The 22,414-nt window shown below is 42.1% G+C and overlaps 1 protein-coding gene across 1 annotated transcript in view; it reads right to left on the bottom strand.

Moving 5' to 3' along the window:
* Positions 1-18,331, bottom strand: part of LOC306917424 (uncharacterized protein) — a 68,906-nt gene extending 50,575 nt beyond the window's left edge. The window contains exons 1-4 of the mRNA XM_079495649.1: positions 18,246-18,331; positions 15,783-15,978; positions 14,621-14,757; positions 13,892-14,061 (exon numbers count right to left, since the gene is read on the bottom strand). Of these exons, the coding sequence (XP_079351775.1) occupies positions 13,892-13,975 (84 nt within the window). The 5' untranslated portion in view covers positions 13,976-14,061; positions 14,621-14,757; positions 15,783-15,978; positions 18,246-18,331. The remainder of the gene's footprint in view (positions 1-13,891; positions 14,062-14,620; positions 14,758-15,782; positions 15,979-18,245) is intronic.
* Positions 18,332-22,414: the final 4,083 nt, after the last annotated feature.

The following is a 22,414-nucleotide window of genomic DNA, read 5'->3' as shown; positions in this document are numbered from 1 at the left end:
GGCGGCGACAAAAATGGAGCCCTAAGTGCTCTATTTCCGTCCATGCCTTATCTCTAAACTACTTTTCAGTAGTTTTTTTTTTTACTATTTTGAAAAACATTTTTGAATAGTTAAAATAGCCAATCTACAAGCTCACAACGTGTCTGTCAATGTAGATTGGCTATTTTAACTATTCCAAAATGTTTATCAAAATAGTAGCCCAGCTTCTTATCCAGAGATCAGTCTTATCAAAACTTGACTATTGTAACTCCCTCCTTACTGGCCTATACCGGCATGCACACTTAAGCCTCTCCAATTGATCCAAAATGCCGCAGCTCACCTGGTTTTCAAACCAGCCAAAATTCTCACATATCTCCCCCGTTCTCCGCTCCCTCCAATGGCTCCCGGTCGCCAAAAGTACAAAACAAAGCAACCAAAGGTAGGGCACCCCCATATATCTTGCAAAGTCTGATCGGACACTACAAACCATCCCGCACGCTCAGATCAATTAACCAACGCAGGGAGGCTGGAAGTACCTTCGCAAAAAACGCCGGGACAACGCTCCACACGTCCCAAACTTTTATCCCGTCTAGCTCCAAACTATGGAATGCACTTCCCATAGCAATCAGAACTGCAGACTCACTATGAATCTTCCTGCCGTAGTCTGAAAACCCACCTCTTCAGACTAAAAAAAAACAGGTCATGGTTCACATCATGGGTCACAGTCATAGTATGTACACCTGTGAGAGAAGCACTGTCTGTTAATTCACAGTGTCACACAGAGCCGTCTAATCCAGGGAGGTACGAATATTAAAGCATTCTATAAAAGGTCTCCATGCCTTAGAGAATCCTTCTGTGGTTCCTCTAGAGAATTTCATTTTTTCTAAGCTTAAGAAGTACCTCACATCGTTGAACCAGATTGAGTGAGGTGGTGGTTTTGGAGACTTCCAAGATAGTAATATTCTTCTTCTAGCTAAGAGTGTTGCAAAAGCAATTAATCTCTAACTTCTGATTCGTGTACACTGTAAGGTGGTGTGCCAAATATAGCTCTCAATAGACATGGTTCTAGCGCAATTTCTAGCACGATCTGACACACATCTGTGTGTCAAACTCAAGTGACTAGAATCGCTGTAACTGGGGACAAGACCATTACATGTGTGTGAGATGTGCTTGTGTCTAGACACGGCGAAACACACTTCGAGTCTGCCTCAGGATACATTTCAGCCACCCTGGCTTTACTAAGATGAGCTCTATGTACTAGTACTACTTTCAGTTGAATTAGGCTGAGGTCATTACATGTGTGTGAGATGTGCTTGTGTCTAGACACAGCGGAAACACACTTCGAGTCTACCTCAGGATATAATTTCAGCTACCCTGGCTTTACTAAGATGAGCTCTATGTACTGCTTTCAGTTGAAGTAGGCTGAGGCGTGCACATGAGGTGGTTGAGTGCGTCGATCTGCCCACCACTCATCTGTCAATTCAGTCCTCAATTCTCTTTCCCATTTGTTTTTTAAACCTTGTGTATTGGTATCAGTAAGAGATGAGATTAAATGTGTAACAGTCTGAAACAAACCCATTTTCAGTTGGTAAAATTGGCTTAAATAGCATTTTATGTAGACATGCATGGCACTCTATAGTATATAATATACGCATTATCAGTGGTGGAAAGTAACTAAGTACTTTTACTTAAGTATAATTTTGAGGTATTTGTACTTTACTTGAGTATTTCCAATTTCCAGTACTTTTACTTCTACTCCACTACATCTCAGAGCCAAAATTTGTACTTTTACTCCACTACAATTATTTTTTGATTAGAAAACATACATTAACCACTTCAACCCTATACATTTCGGCTATTTTTAATAGATTTTGTACACATTTTGAACTTGTGAAGTGGGACATTCTGCAATATGAGTACTTTTACTTTTAGTACTTTAAGTACATTTTCAATTCCGTACTTTTACTTGTAACGAAGTACGGTAGTTCTAAATTGCAGTATTGGTACTTTTACTTAAGTAAAACAATTGAGTACTTTTTCCACCACTGCGCATTATGCATAGTTTCATTATATAGATATTCCACTGTTAGGTTCTTAGCGTAAATATGATTCTTGATGACTTGTTTATGTATTTGATGTACTACCATGTTTTGTTCTTGCTCTGGATTAAGAAGTCTGCTAAATGCCTAAATTGTAAATTGCTGGTCCCTGGGCTGGGCTCATGCAGTGTCTGTGCACAGCTGTTCCTAATAGGTCTGGATCAGGTCCAATTCAGAGGACAAATTTCCCCACAGGGATTAATAAAGTAGAACTAACAACCAACTTGACAATTTACAATTTAGGCATTTAGCAGACGCTCTTAATCCAGAGCAATTTGCATTAAGCAAGAACAAAAAGCATGGCAATACATCACATACATAAAAAGTAGTTAAAACGATAAAAACGTAACAGTGGAATATCTATATAATGAAACTATACATATAAACTATATACTATACTATGCTATACATATGTACTATGAAGTGCTATGACTACATACAATGCAATTCTAGTGCTGTCTACATAACATGCTATAAGTCTGTATCAAATGCTATCTAAGTCTACAAAAAGTGCTATCTAAGGGGGTAGGATAAAGGCCTATTCATAGTCCAGTTTTCGGTGAAGAGGTGACCACCGAAACGGTGGTTAGTAATAACAGAGAGATGTGTTGTGTGAGCGGTGACCACCGCAGTGTGATGTCATGTTGTAGTTTTCGGTGGTCACCTCTTCACCCGAAAACTGGACTATGAATAGGCCTTAAGTGCTACGGGCCATGATGGAGTCTGAAAAGGTGGGTTTTCAGACTACGGCGGAAGATTGAGAGTGAGGCTGCAGTTCTGATTGTAATGGGAAGTGCATTCCATAGTTTTGGAGCCAGAAGGGAGAAGAGTTTGGGACGTGTGGAGCGTTGTCCTGGCGCTTTTAGTGAGTGCATGTGTTTGGTCCGACTAGTCATTGGTCCGAAACACGACAACCCACCTCAAACCCTAACCTAACCATAACCGCAAGCACGGGAGCAGGCGCTAGTCTGAGGTGCGGACGCATGTCGAACTAATGCTCCGTCGGACCATAGTATGCCTCCTGTTTTTAGTGAGGGTACTTCCAGTTTCCCTGCGTCTGATGCCCTTTTAAAGATCTTTAACTGAATGAGACTGTACGGTTATGCCCGCCGGTGCTTTTCATTTTGACGTGTGGGAACCCATGTCGCCATTCTTTCCATTTCATTATAGACGACCAAATTTTGCAAAAGTAGGCAAACATTCTGTGAAAATAGCAGATCTTTGAGAATAGATTAAGGTGTGGGGGCAAAAAAGGAAGCGGCCCAAGTATAGACCACTATAGAGCGTCGCAGTCCCACCCCCTACCAGGGCTCAGGAAATGATTCCCCGTTCATTTTCAAAAAGTATTTATTTAAAGACCTTTTAAGCCTCGTACAAAGCCAACTCGAGTTGTGACAGATCATGACAACAAACACAATTTTTTGGGCCGAACAAATAAGTAGAAAGAAGAAAAAAACGGCAGGTTACAACAATTTCTTAGTAATTATTTGTTTGGTCCAAAATATTGTGTTTGTTGTCATGAGTTGTCACAACTCGAGTTGGCTTTGTCCGCGGCGTAACTGTCTTTAAAAAAAATACTTTTTGAAATGTCTATGGGAAAAATGCATTGGGAATTATTTCCTGGGCCTGGCGTCGTCATGAAAGACTGCAACGCTCTATAGGGTTTAAATGGCTAAGACAAGTCATAATAATTCATCTCTCTCAATGGAGCACAATGGAAACAAGCCCCTCTGGCAGTGTTGTTTTTGGCAGCTTAAATTTCTATTTTAGTCAGTCTCTTGAATAGTTTTCATTTAGTTTTAGTCACATTTTAGTCACCTGGAATGTGTTAGTGTTAGTCTAGTTTTAGTCGACTAAATATCATAAGATTTTAGTCTACTAAATCTACAGTTGACTTAGTTGACTAAAATGTATTTTGACGGGCCTTGATGCCGTCGTAATGACTGATTTTACACTTGCTGAAAATAGCAGATCTACAAGCTTGTAGATCTGCTATTTCCAGCATGCAACCAAGTGAAAAATGTCTTTTGCTTACACTATAGTCCCTTCCTAACATATTAGTCTAGTTTTTATTTGTTGACAAAATCGACAGTATATTTAGTCATAGTTTTAGTCATCATGGCTTAGTTTTTATTTAGTTTTTGTCAGTGAAAAAAGGTAGCCGCCGAACATTTTTCGTCATAGTTTTAGTCGATAAACACTAGTCCTCTGGGTTTTTCGTGTCATCCTTTCAGCAGAGCTTTCTTGACTATATATATACTGCTGTACTGTTATAAAACGTACTCAATCAAAATATGTTAGGGATGCTCCGATCAGGTTTTACCGATCACCGATTGTTTTTCTCATGATCGGCCGATAGGTCCGATACCGATCTTGTGAAATGTTGCACATTTTAATATTTCCAAAAGATGTTCCTGTGTGTGGGGAGGAAGGGGAGAATGTTTAGGCCTGTCACAAAAATGCAAAATGATGTCATACTATATATATCTGATTGACATTTATACCACTTAAATGGTGTAAAAGATAAGTTTCTCCAGATAAGGTAAATTGCCGATCACAGACAGGGTAAATGCCGATTACCGATCAGCGTGAATATCGGCCGATAACCGATCGCTGGCCGATTATGGGAGCATCTCTAAAATATGTGGTTATCATTCTTGACTTCCTTTTTTTGTTTTTTTTTTACAATTCCAGGCTCGTATCCAACAGCAGTAGGATAGTGGGCCAAACATGTGGGAGTGTAGCTGTAACTGCACTGTAACTGCATTTTAAATTGAGTATCCAGTCCAAAAACACATTTTATTGAATTGAATTTAAATGAGAGAACAAACTTCTTCTTTTTTTTAGCAAAAGGCCGATGCACACCTCAGAAGGCTATAGTGACAGGTGCGTAGGGTAATAGAGCATATATTAAAAAGGGTATCTTTGAAAAACAAAGAAAATGTCCTGCACACTGTCAGACACAGTGCCAAAATGTTGCTCTTTATTACTGTAGGTTGACGTTTCGGTCGAATAGACCTTCATCAGGACAGACAAATGAAGGTCTAAGCGACCGAAAGTCCGAAACATCGACCTAATAAAGAGCAACATTTTGGCAAGTGTCTGACAGTGTGCGGGACATTTGCTTTGTTTTTCAAAAGATACCCATTTTATTAAATTGAATTTAGTCAGGAAAGTTCTCTTGTGGAATATTGATGTGAAACTTTATGCAAATGTCCCAGCTTTATTATAAGTATAATTGTATGTGTTTGCAGCTCCGTTTACAAAACAGACTGTGTTGGTCTCAACTTGTCCTAGCAATATTCACAATCACCGAGTTGATTTAAAATAAAATAAAAAATCACACTTGTGTGAAGCGAGCGGTGCCTTTCTTCACAAGGACGACGTCTGATGATGTCAACAACATGATGTCCAATCTTATGAGCAACTCTCACTACATCTCGGGAAAAAACAGAATCTATTATTTTTTGGGTCCAAACATGCTCTCAGTAAAGTAAACGGAAATGATTTCAAGGTCAGACATAGTAATCTCTAGCAAAGAAGAGATTACATATCTTGGCTGTATTCCTGACAACAAGGGTAATCAATAAAGTAAACCAAAGAACAAGATTCCTGGGCAGAATTTCCTCGTTTGTCAACAAAAGTGCTCTCAAGACTCTAGCGCAGAATTTCAATACTGGGAGATGTTGAGATGCTCAAGGAATTTAATAAGGATGAGAGGAGATCGATACTCTTAATAATGACAGCAGCAAAAAAAATTATATTAACCAACTGGAAAGCATCTCAACCGCCCACACTCAAACAATGGTGGAGAGAATTGTTATCATACAGCACATCAGAAAAGATTATGTACAACGTTAAAGGGAAACCAATGGAATTTGACAGAATATGGGGGAACATTATTAATAATATAAGAAATATTGAGGGGAGACTACCATAACAAACTGACTATGATGAACTTGTAGATTGATGAACTGATAAACTAATAAACTAATAAAATAGGATCCTCTTGGCAGAGGGTGTCGATCTCCTCACTGAAGTCTATCGAAGTCTATCCTGAAGCTGTCTTTCTCTTTATTCTTAATCTCCTTTTGCTGGTGTGTATATTTATATATGTACTCGTTATTTTTTGTTGTTGCAGTAATTATTGTTGTTATTATCCAATACCTATCATGTGAGGAAACAGAGTATGAAGTGTACAAAGACGTGACAGAGAATTAAGGTGACTTGATTGATTGACTGACATCAAAAAGTGCCTGTCAGCTCAAACCCACAATGCAAGACTTTGTTTTGTTTTCAAGAGTGTTGTACAGTTATACAGTATATATATTTTTTTAAAACCATACCAGTTCCATTTCTTCCCCTCCTCCCCTCTCTTCCTCAAGTGCGCTGCTGGTACAATTTTAAACAATTTTCAGCCATGGGATAATACTGTTTTTTTTTGGTGGGTAGATCTTGTTGAGCTCTTCATTTTGAAAGTAGCTCGCAAGTCAAAAAATCACACCCGTGTGAACTGAGTGGTGTAAGGTCTTATATAGACTGATCAGCTGTGGTCTGACATAATGTCTGACGTAATGAAATCACACCCGTGTGAACTGGGTGACCTTAGCAACCGTGCTAATTTTTTGAGCACAGACAGACAGACACGTAAACTAACAAAGCCAGTCGTAGGAGTGGTTTACACCACTCAAAAAGTGTGGGCACCCTGGCTCTAGCGGGAGCCCTAATTCAGCCCTACTTTGACTATGCTTGCACCTCTTGGTTCTCAAACATCCCTATGACACTAAAGACCAAGCTAACAAACTAATTCGACTATTCCTCGGTCTGGGACCCATTTAGGCACCTAGGCTGGTAATCCAGTCTGGCAGTGTGCCGCGGGTTCAACTCCCGATCCCGACGGCCTTTACTGCATGTCTTCCCCCCATCTCCTGTCAGCCTACCATCTGTCCCTCCATAAAAAGTATAAAATAAAGGCGAAAGCCACAAAAAAACATAAAAAAAACAGAGTTAGGCAATTGAAATTGGGACTGACATTTAACGGCCGGGCTACACCAGGCTTTTCGAGCGCGTTTACGCGAACGCGCGAGCCTCGCGCACTGCGCACTTAAAATAGGACCGGACCAAAAAGCGTGTGTGTGCGTATACAAGTAAACGCGCACAAAATCGCCCGGTGTAGCCCGGCCGTCAAATTGTAAATGCAGCTTTTCCCTCTATGCCCCCTGTACCCGCATACCTGATAAACTACCTCAAAAAAGTGAGTGTCTCCCACAGCCACTGAGCCACAATACAAGAGGAAGCGAGAACAAACGACCTGGTACCACCCACTTTCAAAACAAACATGCGGGCAAATTCTCCTTCTACAGCACTGCCACCCGAGTGTGGAATGCCCCGACTCCCTCCCTCAAAAAAATGCAAATCCCTGGCTTCCTTTAAAACAGGCCTGAAAATCCACCTTTCTGCATGCCAAAGGGAGAGGAAATGATTACCCATACATTTCTGTTTGACTGTACCCTGTACTGATTACATTTCTGTTTGACTGTACCCTGTACTGATTACATTTCTGTCTGACTGTACCCTGTACTGATTACATTTCTGTCTGACTGTACCCTGTACTGATTACATTTCTGTTTGACTGTACCCTGTACTGATTACATTTCTGTTTGACTGTACCCTGTACTGATTACATTTCTGTTTGGCTGTACCCTGTACTGATTACATTTATGTTTGACTGTACCCTGTACTGATTACATTTATGTTTGACTGTACCCTGTACCGATTACATTTATGTTTGACTGTACCCTGTACCGATTACATTTCTGTTTGACTGTACCCTGTACCGATTACATTTCTGTTTGACTGTACCCTGTACCGATTACATTTCTGTTTGACTGTACCCTGTACCGATTACATTTCTGTTTGACTGTACCCTGTACCGATTACATTTCTGTTTGACTGTACCCTGTACCGATTACATTTCTGTTTGACTGTACCCTGTACCGATTACATTTCTGTTTGACTGTACCCTGTACCGATTACATTTCTGTTTGACTGTACCCTGTACCGATTACATTTCTGTTTGACTGTACCCTGTACCGATTACATTTATGTTTGACTGTACCCTGTACCGATTACATTTCTGTTTGACTGTACCCTGTACCGATTACATTTCTGTTTGACTGTACCCTGTACCGATTACATTTATGTTTGACTGTACCCTGTACTGATTACATTTCTGTTTGAATGTACCCTGTACTGATTACATTTCTGTCTGACTGTACCCTGTACTGATTACATTTCTGTCTGACTGTACCCTGTACTGATTACATTTCTGTCTGACTGTACCCTGTACTGATTACATTTCTGTCTGACTGTACCCTGTACTGATTACATTTCTGTTTGACTGTACCCTGTACTGATTACATTTCTGTTTGACTGTACCCTGTACTGATTACATTTCTGTCTGACTGTACCCTGTACTGATTACATTTCTGTCTGACTGTACCCTGTACTGATTACATTTCTGTCTGACTGTACCCTGTACTGATTACATTTCTGTCTGACTGTACCCTGTACTGATTACATTTCTGTTTGACTGTACCCTGTACTGATTACATTTCTGTTTGACTGTACCCTGTACTGATTACATTTCTGTTTGACTGTACCCTGTACTGATTACATTTCTGTTTGACTGTACGCTGTACTGATTACATTTCCGTTTTACTGTACCCTGTACTGATTACATTTCCGTTTGACTGTACCCTGTACTGATTACATTTCTGTTTGACTGTACCCTGTACTGATTACATTTCTGTTTGACTGTACCCTGTACTGATTACATTTCCGTTTGACTGTACCCTGTACTGATTACATTTCCGTTTGACTGTACCCTGTACTGATTACATTTCCGTATGACTGTACCCTGTACTGATTACATTTCTGTATGACTGTACCCTGTACTAATTACATTTCCGTTTGACTGTACCCTGTACTGATTACATTTCCGTTTGACTGTACCCTGTACTGATTACATTTCCGTTTGACTGTACCCTGTACTGATTACATTTCCGTTTGACTGTACCCTGTACTGATTCCTGTACTGATTACATTTCTGTTTGACTGTACCCTGTACTGATTACATTTCTGTTTGACTGTACCCTGTACTGATTACATTTCTGTTTGACTGTACCCTGTACTGATTACATTTCTGTTTGACTGTACCCTGTACTGATTACATTTCTGTCTGACTGTACCCTGTACTGATTACATTTCTGTTTGACTGTACCCTGTACTGATTACATTTCTGTTTGACTGTACCCTGTAATGATTACATTTCTGTTTGACTGTACCCTGTACTGATGACATTTCTGTTTGACTGTACCCTGTACTGATTACATTTCTGTTTGACTGTACCCTGTACTGATTACATTTCTGTTTGACTGTACCCTGTACTGATTACATTTGACTGTACCCTGTACTGATTACATTTCTGTTTGACTGTACCCTGTACTGATTACATTTGACTGTACCCTGTACTGATTACATTTCCGTTTGACTGTACCCTGTACTGATTACATTTCCGTTTGACTGTACCCTGTACTGATTCCTGTACTGATTACATTTCTGTTTGACTGTACCCTGTACTGATTACATTTCTGTTTGACTGTACCCTGTACTGATTACATTTCTGTTTGACTGTACCCTGTACTGATTACATTTCTGTTTGACTGTACCCTGTACTGATTACATTTCTGTTTGACTGTACCCTGTAATGATTACATTTCTGTTTGACTGTACCCTGTACTGATTACATTTCTGTTTGACTGTACCCTGCACTGATTACATTTCTGTTTGACTGTACCCTGTACTGATTACATTTCTGTCTGACTGTACCCTGTACTGATTACATTTCTGTCTGACTGTACCCTGTACTGATTACATTTCTGTCTGACTGTACCCTGTACCGATTACATTTCTGTCTGACTGTACCCTGTACCGATTACATTTCTGTTTGACTGTACCCTGTACCGATTACATTTCTGTTTGACTGTACCCTGTACTGATTACATTTCTGTCTGACTGTACCCTGTACCGATTACATTTCTGTTTGACTGTACCCTGTACCGATTACATTTCTGTTTGACTGTACCCTGTACCGATTACATTTCTGTCTGACTGTACCCTGTAATGATTACATTTCTGCCAACATTCTGTGCTCAAACGAACAGACAGACAGACAGACAGACAGACAGGCAGGCAGGCAGGCAGGCAGGCAGGCAGGCAGGCAGGCAGGCAGGCAGACAGGCAGACAGACAGACAGACAGACAGACAGACAGACAGACAGACAGACAGACAGACAGACAGACAGACAGACAGACAGACAGACAGACAAACAGAGACAGACAGACAGACAGACAGACAGACAGACAGACAGACAGACAGACAGACAGACAGACAGGCAGGCAGACAGACAGGCAGGCAGGCAGGCAGGCAGGCAGGCAGACAAACAGAGACAGACAGACAGACAGACAGACAGACAGACAGACAGACAGACAGACAGACAGACAGACAGACAGACAGACAGACAGACAGACAGACAGACAGACAGACAGACAGACAGACAGAATAGAGACAGACAGACAGACAGACAGACAGACAGACAGACAGACAGACAGACAGACAGACAGACAGACAGACAGACAGACAGACAGACAGACAGACAGACAGACAGACAGACAGAATAGAGACAGACAGACAGACAGACAGACAGACAGACAGACAGACAGACAGACAGACAGACAGACAGACAGACAGACAGACAGACAGACAGACAGACAGAATAGAGACAGACAGACAGACAGACAGACAGACAGACAGACAGACAGACAGACAGACAGACAGACAGACACACAAAGCTGTGCGTAGGAGCAGCTGCAGCGCTCAAAACCGCTATAACTTATTTATAAAAAAAAGCCATTGTGTGGTGCAGTATACACTTTGCAGGTTTCCATGGTGTTCTTCGAAGCGGTTTGTACTCGAACGTAACAATTTTGAAGGGGTTAAATGTCATGCAGTCCACCATTCTCTCTTCTACGTCTTCCTGTCACTCTGAATAGCTCCATTCATCTGTCCTCCTCAGGCTCCGTACACCTCACTGTCCTCTACCTCACTCACCCACTTTACTCTGCGTCACGTTGACGACCTTGTACCCTTTGCTACGTTCTCTGTTCTTAATGCACGCGACTCTGCCGTGTGCCCTTCCCTTTGTAACTTTGTCGCCGTTATGAATTTCCGTTGCTACACCGAAACCTTGAACTGCCATCCTGTTTTTATTTACTATGTGTGGTATCTGGAACCACAGTTCACATTAATAATAGCAAAAGTAACTGCAGAAACATTTCGTTGTCTCCTGCTCTGACCGACACCTAGGCAGCTGCAGGGGACAGATCTGGCTTGCTGATAGCAGCACTGTTCTTCCTGTGAGTCTGTGACTTGACCATTACCTTATTTGGACATAGACATGTTGACAATTTGGTAAAGGGGGTTGAGACCACCTTTGCATTTCCCTTTGATGTCTCTGTCTTCAGTTGTATAAAATCTACTGAAAATGTCTATCTGTGTTAGTTAGTCCCACAAGCCGTAGGGCTGCTGGGTACATCCATGGGGCTCCGGCCCCATGGCTGTGATGTCTTGTACTCTCTGAAAATAAAACGGGACTCCGAAACCTTCATTCATCTGCTTGCTTGTCTATCTGTCTGCAGAACTTCTCCGTATTTTTGCCTGAGTATTTAAGTCAAGTCTTTACATCTGTTTATGAGCTTTATAGAGGGAGAAAAGCAGTCTCTCTTTGTAGTACATATACATCATATGTGTACCATGTTCTTTTTACTGTAATTTATGTGATTCTTGTGTCTGCCTGTTATGCTTTGCTGTACACCAAATCGCCCTTCGGGGACAAACAAATAAATGAACCTGAACCTGTTAAGTGAACGCCAGTGTTCATTTCGTCGATTACTTTTTTCCCACCGACTGAAAATTAAATAAAAACTAAGCTATGTTGACTAGAACTTAGACTAAATATATTGTGTTGTGTGTGTTGGAGCACAGACTCATCAATGGTGCAACGACGGTATAGAGCGGGGACAAAGTCATTACCTGCATTGGTTTCAGGTGGGGTGAGGACGATGATAATATAAAAGAGTCACTTAGGCCTGATTTACACTGGCAGCCAAATCTAGCCTGAATGTAGCCTGAATCAGATCTGTGTCACTTCAAGATAGAAATCCGATTTGCTTAAATAAGTCTAAATGCAGACAGGTCATATGGAATCCGATCTTTTCAAATGTGACTTGAGTCACATCCAGAGGTGGTTTCAAATCTGATTTAAATCCGATCTGAGATCTGTCTCAGTCTGAATGCAACGACCACATGAAGTGACGTGAGTCACATATCAAACTGTCCAAACGTCCCTTGCAGCGTGACCCGAGTGCTACTGACATGACGTCATTACAGAGCACGAGTATTTTCATTTAAGTAAACAAACAAGAGACAGAGAAAAACAACCAAACGAGAGCAAAAGAAAGAAAACAAGCGAGAGGACAGACAAGAGAGAAAACTAGAAAAAGTGCCCTTCCGGGCACAGGTCTCCACCAGTGTGTGTGATGTTTGGCAAAATGTGTAGGAGTAATATATAAACGTGTGTGTGTGTGTGTGTGTGTGTGTGTGTGTGTGTGAGACGCGGCTTGGCCTGTTGTAGCGCCACCATGAGGCTGATTGGAAAACTGTCAAGTGGCATTTCTTCCTCAGCCTAGTGGGAATATGCATGCACAGTTTCACCGCAATCGGACGCTGCGTTGAGTAGTTGTGGCGATTTGTACAAAACGGGTACAAAGCGGGCTACTCCTGAAAAGTTTAGAAGCCAATCGTAGCCAATGAGGGTGGATTATGAGAAATCAAACAAACCCGTCTTGATCACATGACTATGGAGAACATGTGTACTGATTTGCGTGAAATTTGGATAAAATCTGAAGGAGTAATATTAGAAAATGTGTTTTACATATGTCGGCCTCCTGGTGGCGCTATAAAGAGCAGATGTGAAAAATTCCAGGCAAAGGTTTTTCCTTGGCCTCTAGGGAGTTGGCATACAAAGTTATCCACAGATCCATGCAGTTAGAGGTAAAACACTTTTCGGCCAGTTATAGCGCCACCATGAGGCTGAGTTGAAAATGTTCATGTGGCATTTCTTCCTCGGCCTAGTGGGAATGTGCGTGCACAATTTCACGGAAATCACACGATGTGTTCATGATTTGCAGCATTTTGTTTGAAACTGAGCACTCCTGCGAACTTTGGAAGCCAATCTTAGCCAATCAGGATGGAGTCTGAGAAATCTGAAAGACCTGTTTCGTTGAATGGCTCTAGAGAGACTGTGTACCAATTTGTGTGATGTTTGGACAAAATCTGTAGGTGTACTGTCCAAAAACTTGTTTTGCACAAAGCGGCGTCCTGGTGGCGCTATAACAGGCCGTTCTGGAAAATGTGGGGCAGAGGTTCATCGTTGGCATCCAGGGAGTGTGTGTGCCGGAGATTAGCTGGTAACAGACGGACGGAAGGACACACACACACACACACGGACACACACACGGAGTGCAAAACATACTCTCTCCCAATGCCTTCGGCCTGGTGGAGACAATAATAGTGCAACACATACACGTTTGTTTTATAGGAATAATGTCACTTCATTATGTCAGCATTACAGCGTTACACTTGCAGTCTCCTGTAGTTAGACACAGGTGGAACTTTAGAGATTGTGTGCTCACCTTGCTCTGCCAACGGGCTATCTGTGCGAGCTGCTGTCCGCACAGAGAATTGGACCCCGATGTCGTCTGCATTGCCATCGCCATGTTGTCCAGCAAGCATCTCCCCGGTGAGTTGGGCGGTGTCACAAGCTAAGACCCCTGGGGTGGGTCCCACCGCCACGGCGAGTTACCTGTGGAGAGCACATTGTATTGTATTCACTGATTTATATATGACTGCGTTGTATAGATGGTTTTAATAGTTTGAACTTAATGCACTGTATTGTTGCATTAGCCTTTTATTTTGCATGATGTAACTTATTGAGCATACCCAACCCATTTAGGCCTGACGTCATTTTTTTTTTTAAACTGTCTAAATACTGACAGTTTTCTGAAAAACCTATGTTTCTACATCAGTGGTGTTCAATATTTCATGTCAAGGACCCCAGAATCTGTATTTGACCACCAACCCTGAAAACTGAAAATATGTTGTTCCAGGGAGCCCTCCAGAAGCAAAGATTTGAGTTAAAAACGTTCGCTCTGAAAGAATATCTATTCAAAGATTTGAGGCACATTTTCACGATTTTTCAAAAATAGCAGACCTACTCGTAGCGCGCCACTCTGCTATTTCCAGCATGCATCATCCATTTAATACGATACATGATTTCTTTGTCGAGAGAACGCTAATGTTAATGCCGCCGAATTAGATACATTTTCGCTAGAAACAGACCGTATCAAATATGAGTGCCTCACTCATATTTTGTGAGCGACGTCCAGGAATTCAGTAGCTATACTTTTGAGGAGGACCTCCCAATTTGGCAGCGGCAGCGGCAGCTGGCTGCTGTGGAGGACTTTGATTCAGGTTCCGCCTCGCAGGGTCCAAAAGATTACTGAAACGGTGCAGGTGTTTCTCACACACACACACACGCACACACACACACACACACACACACGCGCACGCACACGCACGCACAGAGTAAGCTAACCAACTAACAGTTCAGTCAGAACGTTCACAAATAGTTTGGGGGCAGATGTATATTTTGATCTTCAGGCTCTGCTACACATCATTCCCTGTGAAGCACAATTCGGAGACAACCATTTAAGAGCAGGGAGACATTGTTTGGATCACAAACCTCCCCAGGGGAAAACAGACACACACACACACACACACACACACACACACACACACACACACACACACACACACACACACACACACACACACACACACACACACACACACACACACACACACACACACACACACACACACACACACCACCCCCCCCCCCCCCCCCCCAGGGGAAAACAGAACCCCTCAGAGGAAGACAGAGCCTAGATAGCAGAAGCAACTTGTCACCATTTTAATATGCATGCACAGTCGGTAGTGCTGTCGCCTCACAGCTAGAAGGTCCTGGGTTCGATTCCCGCTGGGGACGCTGTGGGCGTGTTCCCTCCTCCGAAAGGGCCTTTTCTGTGTGGAGTTTGCATGTTCTCCCCGTGCCCCCTAGGGTAGGTACCCTCACAAAAACATGCCGTAATACTGGTCTCTAAACTACCTCCCCCTGGCCAGCCAGGGCGCCTGATGGAGGGGAAAGGAACTGGTCGGAATAACGTGTTCCTTCCACGTGCTACGTCCGGCCCGGGGAAACTCTCCCCTGTCAGGTGAAAAGAAGCAGCTTGGACTCCTCATGCATAGAAGGAAGCATGAGGTCAGTCCGCTGCCCCCCCAGGTTGGCAGAGGAAGTGTAGCGCCCAAGATTACATTAGATAATTGACACTGGGTGAAAAAATGGGTTACAAAATCGTGGGATAAAACATTAAATAAAAAATATGCATGCACCCCTTCCAACCAATCCCTCTCCAAAGTGGGGAGCATATTGAAATATCACACCCGTGGGGAAACTGGTCTCACCGCTAGAAGGTCCTGGGTTCGATTCCTGCTGGGGACGCTGTGTGGGCGCTGAGGGCGTGTTGTTCCCTCCTCCACGTCATCAGTGCCCATGTACTGTATGGGCCATATACACTAGGTGGGGGGGGGGGGGGGGGGGTTGCCCTCCCCAGGTTGGCAGAGGGAGTGTAGCGCCCAGGATTACATTAGATAATTGACACTGGGTGGAAGAAAAAAAAACGGGGTTACAAAATAATGGGATAAAAAAAAAAAAAATCACACCCGTGTGAAGTGAGGGGCACTCCTATCATCTCATTCTGGCCAGTCACAATTTGCATCCTCACTTTTGTCTTCAATGTAATTGTGTTTACACACTTTTGTCTTCAATGTTTGCGTTAGGACAATGTTTGTGTTTACACAAACCCTCAAAGCTGGACATAGGAACATATTTTAGTGCCCACTGTGACTGCCACATGACGCCACTGCTTAACCCATTTTGGGCGGGAAGTTCCGGGAACCCCTTTTGATGTAAGCATTATGTTATGCTTTAGCTATTGAAAAATCACACCCGTGTGAACTGAGTGGTGTAAGGTCTTATATAGACTGATCAGCTGTGGTCTGACGTAATGTCTGACGTAATGAAATCACACCTGTGTGAACTGGGTGACCATAGCAACCATGCTCATTTTCTTTGGTACGAACAGACACGGGTACATTTTTTTTGGTACGAACAGACACGGGTACAAAGCCAGTTGTTGGAGTGGTTTACACCACTCAAAAATAGCAGATCTACAAGCTCATAGTGCGCCACCGAGTGGCGCGCTACGAGCTTGTAGATCTGCTATTTTTGAAAAATCGAAGAACGACTGACATAGAAACATAGCTTTTTCAGAAAACGGTCAGGATGTAGAAGACATTTTTAGAATCTGATCTCAGGTCAAAATGTGTGTGTGTGTGTGTGTGTGTGTGTGTGTGTGTGTGTGTGTGTGTGTGCTCCTTGAAGTGCGTTCCCTCTGCATGTGTCATCTGTTGACATGACACTAACACCGTCCCTAAACTGCTTCACCGTCAGGATGCCAAAACCAGAGGCCCTGTTCAAACTGAATTCCACATTTAATTGGCTCTCCGCTCTCTATACCCAATCAGCCAAGGACAGCTGCGTCCAGAACAGGGCCTGATTTCGCTGCATGGCTGTTTACCAAACCCATTATTTCTGACAGAGCCTTTAATTTGGCAATTTAAAAGGCCCGCTCCAAGAAAAACAACAACAACAACAATATAAATAGATCTAAAAGCGAAAGAAGATTTGACAAAGGAACTGACTAAATGCGGACTTCACACTCGGCAGTGAGAGCGATTTTGACACCGTTAACAAAACGTCTGGAACACTGATGCATGTTGACTTCATTTGAACGCACGCATACTGTATTTCAGACCACAGCATGCTACTGTGTGTAACACAGTTTGACCAGGACACATGAGGCCAAATTTGACTGAGGGACTACCATTGGATTTTTTTGAATATTTATTCCAGACATGCTCTAGTATGTGAAGAGTCTTCCTGTGCTATTAACTCATTTTGGATCATAAAATGTAAATAAATTCAGTTTTTCTCCTCTGGTGAAAAGCTGGAGGTACGTTGCACAATGGCAGGCTCTCAGTCAAATCTGGTCACATATCAGCGTGTCCACAGCCTTCCCATACGACAGACACAGTAGAAAATAATTGTGGCATTTCTATCATGAACATATGAATGTATAGGTTGAAAAGTGGTGAAGTGGTCATTTTGACCTATTTTGAGATTTCTAAGTTGATTATCTTTGCCCATGAAGCTTTCAGAAGGTTCCCCTTCCATGACCACCATCATCATCTCATAAATGTTTGACATCTGAAACATTTTCTAAATATGAATTAATATGCTACTTGTCACATTTTACTTCAGTCATGCTAGTGTTAGCATTAGCAACAGGCTTTTGGGCCTATTCTCCATATGCAGACCATTTTACCATATAAATTAATCTGGCAAGGTGCTACCTAGGTGCAACTTCCATTGGCAGCCCATTCATCCAAACAGAAAAGTCCTGTCTGATTGTATTAAACTATGTCAAACTCGCCAACATTGCAGCTGTACAGAAAGCTTGAATTATTCTCTTTCTATCCTCAAAGTGTTTGTTTCATAAAAATCCACTGTATACATGTTATGAGCTACATTGTGTCCTTGCAACTTGCAGGTGATTATTTTTCTAAGTGCTGGAGTTTGGAAGTGCATACAACCTGTTTTGAATTAGCACATAATGCAAGAGTGCTTCCAAACTCTGATGGAAACATGGCCATGGTCTGCAAATGGTCTATAGCTAGTGGTCTCACAACAACACCAAACTTGACTGAATTATCTTTGCTTCATGATCACAGCCTCCAATAAGAGAATGGCTCATTATCTCTTACGTGTTATGGAAATACATGATTATTCTGTGTGTGTTTTCATACCAGTAGTTGTTCACAGCTTGTTGTTCTCAGCAGCCAACTCAAAACGACCTGGAAGGAAGTGACAATTACAGAACAGGAAGCAGTTCCTGAATATATAGAGTGGATTGCGCCCTCGATTGGGAACAACATGCAACTGCACCTCTAAATCACATGACTATAGTAGCCATGACAATATAGAGCTTTACCTTGTCCTTAAACCTAGCTCTGGACCAGAGCTACCTTAAAACAAATTATTTAACCAAAAATATTGCTTATGTGCAGGACATTGCTGAAGCAACCAAATGGACCCTTAAAGGCCTATTCATAGTCTAGATTTTTTTGGAGCTGAAATAACGTAAAGGCTGTAACTTTGAGTGTGCACAATTGTCACTCGTTGAGAATAAAAGGCAGGGAAAGCAGTAAAGACGTTTTTTTTTATACGAGCCACAAAGCCAGTCTTTACGAGTATACCAATCCGTTTGAAAAGAACGAGTAGTTTCCCGTCTGTTCCCGACTCCCGTCGTTTGAAGCAAACCTCGTAGTTCTTCTGGCGTCGGTCTCCCAATATTTATGAGTTCTTGCTTTGGGCCGATTCATACTCCTATTTTACAGCTGTTTCGGCGCTGTAGTGCCGAAATGATTTCGGCTCGTCAGACATTTTCAGTAGCACCGAAGAGCCGACTTTAGGACGGTACCCGCCCCCCCCGAACCTCAAATGACGTCACATTGTAGGCTCTACAGAGCCGAACCGACTTTTATTCGGCTCTAAAATAGGAGTATGAATCGCGCCTTTGACTGAAAGTCCAGCTTTGAAAAATGTCTTAGTTTAGAAATCAAATCTAATCCTCCATTTTCAGGGCGAGAAATCACAGCTAAGCTCTATAGCGTCGCATTTGTTGCTGTGGTGTTTTTTTCTTTTTTTTTCTACAAGAGTCACCCCGCTAACCCCGTCATGAACTCTAAACAGCAGCCTGCCTTGAGGCAGAGGTACTGGCTGCCTCAAGGCAAGCATTTTCCACCATACATAGTAATGGCAATTTGCACGCACTCAATCCAGTTGCGTAATCTGGAGGGAGGCTCTGCTCCTCCATGCCTCACCTCTCGTCTCACCGTTGTATTTGAACAGAATTTCAGCGATTTTCACTATAAAAATGATCAAAATACATTAGGAACCACACCAAAATTGCATTGAAATCATAGACCAGAGGACAAATATTAATACTTATTGTATTGTATTATTTCCTTTCTTTTTCTTCTCATGATGCCTCCCCTGACTGCACATACGTCACATGGAACCAAATTAACCCTTACTGGTCTGTAACTCTGAGTGTGTACAAATGGAACCAAATTAACCCTTACTGGTCTGTAACTCTGAGTGTGTACAAATGGAACCAAATTAACCCTTACTGGTCTGTAACTCTGAGTGTGTACAAATGGAACCAAATGGACCCTTACTGGTCTGTAACTCTGAGTGTGTACAAATGGAACCAAATGGACCCTTACTGGTCTGTAACTCTGAGTGTGTACAAATGGAACCAAATGAACCCTTACTGGTCTGTAACTCTGAGTGTGTACAAATGGAACCAAATGGACCCTTACTGGTCTGTAACTCCGAGTGTGTACAAATGGAACCAAATGGACCCTTACTGGTCTGTAACTCTGAGTGTGTACAAATGGAACCAAATGGACCCTTACTGGTCTGTAACTCTGAGTGTGTACAAATGGAACCAAATGAACCCTTACTGGTCTGTAACTCTGAGTGTGTACAAATGGAACCAAATGGACCCTTACTGGTCTGTAACTCTGAGTGTGTACAAATGGAACCAAATGGACCCTTACTGGTCTGTAACTCTGAGTGTGTACAAATGGAACCAAATGGACCCTTACTGGTCTGTAACTCTGAGTGTGTACAAATGGAACCAAATTAACCCTTACAGGTCTGTAACTCTGAGTGTGTACAAATGGAACCAAATTAACCCTTACTGGTCTGTAACTCTGAGTGTGTACAAATGGAACCAAATGTACCCTTAGGCCTCATTCACACGTATCAAACACGACCAATCAAGCAAATGTTTGGTCGTTTTTTGGGGGCCACCACAATGCTTTTCCAATGGGAGTCACATGGTTTGACCAAACATTTGTTTGATGAGGGGGGAGGGGCAGAACACCACCAGCAATCAAACACAAATGTTTGATCAAACCATGTGACTCCCATTGGAAAAGCATTGTGGTGGCCCAAAAAAACATAAAAACCAAACATTTGCTTGATTGGTGTTTGGTAGGCCTCACAGGTCTGGAACTCTGATAGTGCACCAATGCACCATCGTGAAAAATCTTTTTGATTGTCCAATCATATTGGTGCAGGTCTGGATTAGCCCCGCCCCTTGGGAAAAACTGGGCACCATCAACAATTTACTATTAAAAATTGTAACGCACTTTTTGAATATAGGCCTACCACATTTGCTTTCTATGGTAAGTTACGATAAATATTTAAGGCCTTAAATGTATTCTATTGATAGACCTATTAACAGGTACTGTGGGGGAAATAGTAAATATGACTTTACTATTGCCCGTTGTGACTTAATAAAGAATAAGACAAATATGCCTTAAAACCCTATACTTGCCCTCTATAACTAAAATAAATAAAGAATATTTCACTCAATAGGAACTGCTCCCGTCGCAAGTTGATGTCATATGTCCATGTATGGTCCAGCCCTATGGAATGTATGGAATGCACATGCTAATAAAAAGTATTTAAAATATTGCTTTGATGCTCATATTAACCTTAGGATGTATGACGGGAGCAGCTCCTATTGAGTGAAAGTTTCTTTATTTATGAAAGAAAAGAAATACCGGTATTTAAGGTGTTTTTATTTTTGTATTTTAGTTATAGAGGGCAAGTATAATGTTTAAAGGCATATTTGTCTTATTATCCAGGGAATCCTTTTAAGTCAAGGCCCAAACCGCACCAATTAATCTCCTTGCAACAAAACTGTCGACAGGATGTCAGTCACACCAATGCAACTCCTTGCAACTACCATTGGGGATAATAGTGCGCCGAAGTCCTGGCGTCACTCGCTCGCTCATCCCCTCGATTCCCCTGGTTCACGGAAGTAATTTCTCTATGGAGAATAACATGGGCTCATCTTAAAATCGTTTCATATAAGCGTTGTGATCCAAAAATAAACAAGCTGTCTCTGCGTTAGTCAGGGAGGTGTCTCTGTATGGTTTACGACCGTCAGTGACCCATATATGATAGTCTGTTTCTAGTGAAAATGTAACTAATTCAGTAGCAGTAACAATAACGTTTTCTCTCAGTCAGTTGATTCTTCATATCCATATGATAATATGGATGATTTGTTTATTTTTAAAACAGTTATTATATGAGGCGATCTAAAATCCCCCTATGGGGATTACAATGCAAATAAAAAGTACATGAACCTGTGGATTTGCGCCCACTACCGATATTGACGTCAGACTTCGGTGCTCTATGGTTTCGTGCAACTACATTGCAACTACTCGAAAATGTTTGGTTGCAAGGAGAATCATTGGTGCAGTTCGGGCCTAAAGTCTGAATCAGTCTGTGTTTCTGATTCAATAAATAATTATCAGCATGTTTTCACATTCAGTGCAATACAACAGTCCTACCTTTGCTGCATATGTGCCGGTGCTGGTAAAGAGTCAAAGACTGAGTTCACAAGAGTGTTTTGAACAAAAGACGTTGTTTATTAATATAAGCAACATTATCACGCACTAGAAAAAAAACATACCTGACTATTTTTCACTTTGGATCCTGCATTCACGAAGTGTCTCTGCGTGGGAGAGCGCTGCTCCAGAGATCTGTGCTGGACCTTGAATCACCAGTGCATGACCCCCGTTAACCCATGAACCATAAGCAAAGAATTCAGTACAAATAGCGAAAACAAAAGCTGACAACGGGCCGGGATACGCGTTTTGAGCGCGTAGATCTGCCATTTTTTGGCGACGAGATTTGGCGTAGAGAGAAGACAAGGAGAAGGGGAGCGAAAGTACGGACGGAAGTGGTTAAAGGGATAGTTCTGTCTTTGATATCAAACATCCCAAGTGCAGAATTAAATATCGACCATGACACTGACCATGATGCTGACATGACAGACATGATTCTGACCATGACGCTGACCTGACCATGACACTGACCATGACACTGACCA

This window comes from Electrona antarctica (genome assembly GCF_951216825.1).
Source record: "Electrona antarctica genome assembly, chromosome: 24".
In the NCBI taxonomy this organism is placed as follows: domain Eukaryota; kingdom Metazoa; phylum Chordata; class Actinopteri; order Myctophiformes; family Myctophidae; genus Electrona; species Electrona antarctica.
This window is presented reverse-complemented; position numbering and strand designations above follow the sequence as displayed.